This window comes from Pelodiscus sinensis, chromosome 11 (assembly GCF_052426305.1).
Source record: "Pelodiscus sinensis isolate ZL-2025 chromosome 11, ASM5242630v1, whole genome shotgun sequence".
Lineage (NCBI taxonomy): Eukaryota > Metazoa > Chordata > Testudines > Trionychidae > Pelodiscus > Pelodiscus sinensis.
This window is the reverse complement of record NC_143062.1, coordinates 35838559-35846392: the sequence shown is the minus strand read 5'-3', so window position 1 is coordinate 35846392 and position 7834 is coordinate 35838559. Positions and strand designations below refer to the sequence as shown.

The following is a 7834-nucleotide window of genomic DNA, read 5'->3' as shown; positions in this document are numbered from 1 at the left end:
GCACTGGCCATCACCCAACCCTCCCCAGCCCACCTCTGGACACCCCCTCTTCTGTCCCTCATGCCCTCCCCCCCGCCACCTGTGACACCCCCGGGCGGGGACACCCAACCAGCCTGCCTCCCCGCTGCGCCACCCCAGGGTGAAGGCAGAGAAGCCAGGGCCCGCAGGTGCCACTTGCCCACGACTCCGCAGGGCCGGGGCGAAGGAGGGAGGCGCCGCGGAGGCGGGCAGGGCAGCCCGAGCCCCTTCGCTCGCTCCCCTCGCAGCCCGGCCCGGCGGAGCTGTCGCTGTCGCTGTCGCCCCATCACGTTCGGGCTGCTGCCGCCGCCTGGCGTGCGCGGCGGGGCGCCGGGGAAGGCAGGCAGGCAGGCAGGGCGGGGAAGGGGGGAGGCGAGGCCGGAGCGCTGTCCGACACGTGAGGCTCATGTGATGGGGGAAGGCAGGGCTCTCCCGCCCCGGCCCAGACAGACGTGCCGGGAGTCACAGGGTAGAACACGTAGCGCCAGCCACCCACTCGCTCCCATTTAACCCAGCCTGCCGCCTGCCCGCGACTCCTCAGCTCGCGCCCCGCACCGAGATGGTCCGCGCGCCGTAGCCGCCTGCAGCCCCGCAGCCCGTCCCGACGCCCGCGGCTCTGCCACCTGCCCGCGCCCCGGGGCTCTCCGAGGACCCGTTTCGCTGCTTTCGGCCGGAATTAAGTTGCAGCAGAGCCCCCCGCTGCAATGGAAATGATCCCCAGCGCCCAGCCGCCTCCTGCCTGCCTGGGCAAGCTGCCTGCGCTGGAGAGCAACGAGATGCCCGGGTAAGATGCCTCTTCTTTGGGCCAGTGCTCCCCGCCACCTCCCGGGGCGCAGTCTGCCTGCTGGGTTTGGTTGGAACTCCTGGTCCTTCCCCCTGTGCCTGTCGGGCTCCTTGCGTTCTGCATTTGCCCCGTGTGTGTGTGTCTGTCTCAGTGTGTAGGGAATCATGCTAATTCATCGCACTTTATGTCATCTGTGCAGGCTGGCCTTTTCTCACATGTATCAAGTTTACAAGCCCAGAAGAGGGTTAAAAAGAAGTGAAGATAATAAGGTAAATGGAGGAATTGCTGAATCTTTGCATTGTTAGTTAACACCTGTGTTCATTTGAAAAAATGAAGTTTGATGCATTAGTGTCTGTCTTTCGGGGTTTTTTTAAATCTGCTTTTTGTATAAAGCTGAACTCTTACAAAATTTGCTGAGGGATTTAGGAGGGTTGTTTTAACATTAGACAGTTTGAATCAAAGTTTTTTTTTTTTTTAATGTTATGAGGCTGTTGCGCTCACACCTATTGTCCTTGAATCTGGGGCTCAGAAGAAGAGAGGGGAAAATATTTATTTCAGTAGCTGTTACATACAATACTTTTGGGTACACAGAAGCTTGAGGTCTAATTTTATTTCTAGATCACCTTTTACCATGCGTCTATCCATGGTGCTAGGAAGTCATCTTGTGTCTTGTCTGATTGCTCCTTTCTTTTGGCTTCCAGGAGACCTATAAATTGCCCCACAGACTGATAGAGAAGAAGAGACGTGACAGGATTAATGAGTGCATTGCCCAACTGAAAGATCTCTTACCAGAACATCTCAAACTTACAGTAAGTGAAAATCTGGCTAATATCCAAACTCCTCTTCCTTTTGGGGATGTGCCTTGGTTAATGGATTTCTGTGCCATCTAGAGGCTTCGTCTCAGCACTGCAGATCTAAGTGGAAAAGGCTATGATTTGGGCAGAGTTGCCACATGGATCTATTACAATTGGTTTTCCTTGCAGATACTGTGAATTTCTAAATAGTGTATATCTGTGGTGGTGGTGGGATGATGTGAATTAAGTTGCTGCAATATTAAAATAAATCATGAGGTAAAAGTGATTGTTGTGGGCTTGATTTGAATGTGGGGGGATTTGTTTTTTTTTTTAAATTGAGCCTCTGAAAATGTTCCTTCTTGCTCTTTTTGAAGTTTTACTGGATGCCATTTATAAGTTGATCCCTAACTTATCTGAGAGTCAAGTCCCTTTAGAGATTGCTTCCATACTTGCATTCTCTGTGTTCTTGTTCTGCAACACATTTTAAGGTCAGCCACTTCTGCTTCTGTAGTGTGTGTGTGAAAAAGAGTAAAAGCTTAAGTGCTTGATTAAAATTAAAAGAAAAAAAATCTCTTCAGAAGTTATGGGGAAAGCCATCTTGGCTGACATCCTGCAGGACACCCCTCTCCTGTCACTGTTCAAAAGAAACCCTTTGACTGGATCCCCCTGTGTTAAGGTCATGATACCAGCAGGGGCAGCAGAATAGATAAATAAAATAGTTGTTTGAGAGCTATGCAGTTGGTTCTAAAACACCCATAGGGTGTAACTGTACCCTTCACTGCAACCCTCTTTTTTATTTTTTAAGTTTACATAATATGTGGATCAGACTCCAAATGTTAACATTGTTGCTCAAGACAACAGATTTCACTGAATAAAGACACCGTTTTTAACCTTGTCCGCCAAATTGCAGCTCACTTTTTCTTATATATATCACAAGGAATTGAAACCTTTGTAAGATTCCTTGAAACGTGACTGACTCTAAAATAAGTACTAACCTGTCCATTTGTTTCCAGACATTAGGTCATTTGGAGAAGGCTGTGGTTCTTGAGCTTACCTTGAAGCATGTGAAAGCACTAACTAATCTCATTGAGCAGCAGCAACAGAAAATAATTGCTTTACAGAATGGTTTACAAGCTGGTGAGTATTCAAGTCATGCTTGTATCATGTGAGAACCCTGGACTGTCTCATGATCTTACTTTCAACATCTTTGAAATACTGGCTACTTATGACACTTGGTTTGGGAGGTGGGAGGAGTAAGCGTTTCTTTTTTTTTCTTTAGCACGCAAACCCCCCTTTATGTACATGTGGATTTATGAAAAGATATCATTTATCCGTCTAGTCAGTTAATTTATAACTAGCTGTGAAGTTGAATTTTAAAGTATATTAAATTGATTATAGCTATTTTATTTCATAGTACAGTTTTGCTGTGAGGGCTTGATCCCAAACTGATGGGAGTCATTCCATTGACTTCAATAAGTTTTGGATTAAGCCCTGATTCCTGCACCCCCCCTAAATATGAAAACATCTCTCTGACACATCCTTTTTGGTTTCTCATTAAGTTAGTTAGTACCCACCTGAGCTGCAAAGAGTGGGCTATTTAAAGGCCCACTGTATTTTACATCTGTTTTTTCCTTCCCCTTCTTTGTGACACTGAGTCTGGCAGGATAGAACTGGTTTTTCTAAAAAGACTGCTATTGCTTGAACAGCCACTAGATATGCAGTAGAATTACACAGCCAAACCCAATATCACTTCCCAAAGTTTAGACCAACCCCGCCGCTCCCCAGGTGCATGCAATTGATTTGGGACGATTTGGGCCCTTTGTACTCAATTTTCATTAGCTGCAGATGAGCCAGATATTTCTTGCAAATCACTTTGGAACTGATGTCTTTCTGAGGTGATACCAAGGCTTATTCACTGTGCTGCCTTTTGCTATTTTCTCCCTAAACTCTAGTGTCTGTCCTGGTGGCCACATACAATAAATATAGGATCAAAAACATGTTTATATACCCATTTTTACAACCTCCCTCTAAGAGTGAGTCTTTAAAGTGCCCATATTGTATAGCAGAATTCACTTATCTAGCTATTTTACAACAAATACATAATATGTAGATAAAATTTCTTCTTCTTCCCAATGCACCTTAATGATATTAATGAAACTATTTAGATCTGTTAATTTTTAATTTATTTCTGTTAATGTTCCCTCAGGTGACTTGTCATCGAGAAACCTTGATACAAGCCAGGAAATGTTTCGATCTGGTTTCCAGATGTGCGCCAAGGAAGTGCTGCAATACCTAGGAAAGCATGAAAATACCAGGGATCTGAAATCTTCCCAGCTGGTCAGTCATCTGCACCGAATGGCCTCTGAGATCTTCCAAGGAGGACCCAGCCGAAAATCTGGAGAGGTGCCCCCCAAAACAGTGGACTTAAAGGAGAAGTCTGGCTCTTTGCCCAAAACAGCTGAGGGTTATGGCAAGAACTGTGTGCCTGTTATACAAAGGACTTTTGCACACTCCAGTGGTGAGCAGAGTGGTAGTGACACAGACACAGACAGTGGGTATGGAGGAGAGTTGGAGAAAAGTGACTCAAATGCTGACCAACAGTATTTTCAAAAGGATACTGGACTCAACTATACCATGCAAGAGAGAATAAGCTCTATTAAGCAAGAAAATGAGGACCCACCAGCCAAAAGGACCAGGATGGAAACTTCAGAAGATGAAGGCCATTTTAGCAGTGATCTGATTGGCTCTTCGAGTAGCTTTTTGGGTCCTCACCAGCCTCCTTTGTGCCTGCCTTTTTATTTGATCCCACCATCTGCAACTGCCTATCTGCCTATGCTGGAGAAGTGTTGGTACCCAACTTCCATGCCCGTTTTGTACCCAAGTCTCCCAGCCTCTGCTGCTGCACTTTCAGGGTTAATGAGCCCAGATAAAATTTCTCCATCTCTCCTGATGCCCCAGAGACTTCCTTCTCCACTACCAGTCCATTCCCCTATCGACTCCTCAGCTCTGCTTCAAGCTTTGAAGCAGATTCCTCCTTTGAACTTGGAAACCAAAGACTAAGCACAGTGTTGACCTTTTCTTTTTTCTTTCCTTCCTTCCTTCCTTCTTCTCTTTTTTTTTTTTTTTTTTTTTTTTTGGTAAGTTTGAGACTCTTTCAGTTTTATATACCGGCTGGACTGAGGTGTGGGGCTACGGTTCACTGAGAATAGGAAGCAAAATCCACTTTTCTCTGATTTGTTAGATAGTGTGGGAAAGGATGAAGGAAACACCAAGGTTAGCCATTTGGGGGAGTTCAAAAGGAAAAAAAAGTTTTCTTTTTGCTTTACCCTTTAACCCTTCCCACCTACAGAGCTGACTTAGTCAGTGAGGATTATATTTCAAAGCTGTGAAAAATATTCCATTAGGCCGATTTAAGTTTTAGGGTCTGTGAATATAAAAATATGGTACTTCTATAGAGGGCTTTTCAAAGCAATGGCCCACCACCAGATTTGTTGCCCCACCCAGTTGTCAGTATTTGAAATGATACATGCATGCACAGCAGTTAGTCCCTCTAGCATTGGTGTTAGTCCCTCTAAAAAGATTCAGAGTAGCAATCTGATTGGTAATATAGTCAGTGGCTCAGGGAGATCGAAGGCAGGTTTCTCTCCACACCTCTGCTGAATGTTTAAAAAACAAAATGAATAAAATGTAGATGCTGCTTAGAAGCTTTACATCTTTTTCTATAACTCAAGCTGCTAGTTGGGGGCAGGGGAAGAGAAAATACCCCTATAGTTCCCTTTGCTTGTTGCACCTAACTCTACACCTTTCTTTTACTGCTGCTGTACAGGAGTCTCTGGGTCTAGTGTATCTGAAAACAAAATGGTTAAAAAAGCCACATTAATGGCAGAATAGCCACCAACTGGGTGTTTCATTCCTGGGCCAAAACCAGAGCTCTTGTAACAGGGTGCAATTCAATTGGAGTCAACAGAGTTAGACCTATTGAATTGGTGGCCCCCTTGAGTGCCTTTGAGAATTTAAAACAGAATTTCAGTGGAGCCTAATCACAGTGGAACTTGGGTGCCTAAATCTCTTAGGATTCTCTGAAAACCCTGGTTCAAAGTGCTGTTTTAAATAGAGTTGGAATTGTGAAAACTTCCCTGTTAACAATTTTAGAACTATGCGGGCCTGTGCACCACAGATTCAGTAGTTTCTTCAGTGATGAACACTCTGTCCAAGTAGGCTTTAAAAGAAATTATCTGCAAAAAGCAGTGATTGTTTTCCTTATTAATTTTGAGAAAATCATTTCCAGAGTAAATGTCAGACAGATTGTCATTTCATTCTACCATTGCACCAGTTGTTAAGATGCACTGTGCTTGATTGCAGATTGTGTTCTAATGTTTATTTTATTGTTGGGTTTTTTGGGGTATACAGTTGATGCCTTTATTTGTAAAATCCTGTTATAAATATGTATGTATATATAAAATATATATATATTATATAAATATATTAAAAGGTGAAAATGTTTCAGATGTCTATTATTTGTATAACTACTTGAGCATAAAGAAGTGAGAAATATGAATGTATTTCTGATTTGAATTTTTGTTTTTTGAAGAGAGTTTGTTCTCTAGAGAGGGATATAGTGTTTATATTTTGGAGCCTTCTCAAAAGTAGGGTATTGTAAATATTTTTATCTTGAGTAAATGTTAAGTAGTTGTTTTTAAAATACTTAATAAAATAATTATTTTCCTGTGGAAGACAAGGCTTCACTTCTTGTGCTTTGAAATATTTGATCAATGCCGCCATAACCATTCCATGTGACCTGATCCAGCAGTGAAAATGGGGCACTACATGGGCTTAACACTCCACCAGTAAGGAAACAAATTGCAGAATCAGGGTCTTAGTTATCTCTGGTACAGCCTTGTTGGAATCGATGCTCAAAGGCTACTAAGGAAAAAATGTGGTTCATTATTATTGTAGTGTGGGATTTTTCTTTTATTTTTTCTCTCTTGACCTTTTCACCTTTAAAGCATGGACTGTAAGGGAAACCGTGTTGCGCTTGTATTTTTACTTCATTTAGGTTTTGGTTTTTTTGTGATGTATCTAGAAAGTCTGAAAAGTTTTGGGTTTTATATATTTAGGGGGAAAAAGTGGGGGAAGAGAGAGGGTACCTGTACTTGTTTTTTCATTAAAAATTCAGGTCTTGTCTACGCTAGCAAGTATCTATTGCAGCTAGAGAGCTGTTGTAATTTTAAGAGCCAGAGTGTGAAACTTGAGCAATTGAAAAGGGATATTCAGTCAGTCTATTTAAAATGGCTTGTTCATCTTTTCTCAACACCTGTTTAGCTCCCCTGCTAAGGGCCACATCTTCTCTACAGACCCAGGCGAAGAGAGAACCTTCTATGTGTGACTTTCCCCCTTCCATATGAAACATGCCCTCAGCCACCTGCCCCTCTCTTGGATGCAATGTAAGAGACTCTCCAGTCTGCATTTAGGCAAAGATTGCGCCACTTTTGGTGAGCACTGTCTGGGCAAAGGATGGATAGAGGTCTCTCTAGTGTACAGCAATAATTAAGTCAGGAATCTGGTTTTTATCCTGCTTCCTCTGGGATCCCAGCAGTAGCTGTAACCAGTAGGGAATCTAGTGGAGCTACATGTCCAGGCAATTGCTGGAGTGGGGACCTCCTGGGGAAATGAGCAAAAACCATTTTCAAAGCACTAGGCTTACAGGAAGATGGCTCTAGGCCTCTGCAGATCCCTGGGGGAATTAATCAAGTCTGGGAGCAGGCCCTGTGGTCTTTTCCACAGGAGGCAAACTCTACCTCAGTGGGATAATGCGGGGCAGACTGCGAGGGGATCCTGAAGATTTCTTTCCACAAGTCATGTCACATAGGTTTTTCTCTAGACCTTAACAGCCATGTGAGAGAAGAATGTCCTTGTTAAAGGGTCAACGCCACCTCCTTCAGTTAATGCGTGGTATATCACAACAAGCCTCTCACTGAGCCACACCAGAAATCCTCCAGCAAAACCGGGGCAGGCCAGACTTGCCACTTGTGATATTTCTAAGATAAATAAGAAGGGAAAAAACCTAAAACAAAAAAGTGATAGAAATGTAGCTGTGTTAGTCTGGTGTATCTGAAACAAAAAACAGGACTACGTAGCACTTAAAAGACTAACTCCTTGGACCTTTCCCTATTCTCAAGAAGCAAAAATAAAATTGGGGTATTCCATTTTTTGTAACAACTCCTTGGAGGGGACCTTA

General features: G+C 43.6%; 1 protein-coding gene across 1 annotated transcript; it reads left to right on the top strand.

Annotated features, from left to right (window-relative positions):
• Positions 1-512: 512 nt before the first annotated feature.
• On the top strand, positions 513-6334 carry BHLHE40 (basic helix-loop-helix family member e40). Its single transcript, XM_006132802.5, has 5 exons — positions 513-802; positions 1002-1071; positions 1504-1611; positions 2610-2733; positions 3803-6334. Exons 1-5 carry the CDS (start codon positions 723-725, stop codon positions 4654-4656), a joined length of 1236 nt encoding a protein of 411 aa, XP_006132864.1. The 5' UTR covers positions 513-722; the 3' UTR covers positions 4657-6334.
• Positions 6335-7834: the final 1500 nt, after the last annotated feature.

What these genes read in the sequence shown, in the direction of transcription:
- BHLHE40 (XM_006132802.5), top strand. Translation starts at nt 723, where the DNA reads ATGGAAATGATCCCCAGCGCCCAGCCGCCTCCTGCCTGCCTGGGCAAG. An exon ending in GAGAGCAACGAGATGCCCGG is followed by an intron (nt 803 to 1,001) that starts GTAAGATGCCTC and finishes TCATCTGTGCAG; the next exon opens with GCTGGCCTTTTCTCACATGT. An exon ending in ACAGAATGGTTTACAAGCTG is followed by an intron (nt 2,734 to 3,802) that starts GTGAGTATTCAA and finishes ATGTTCCCTCAG; the next exon opens with GTGACTTGTCATCGAGAAAC.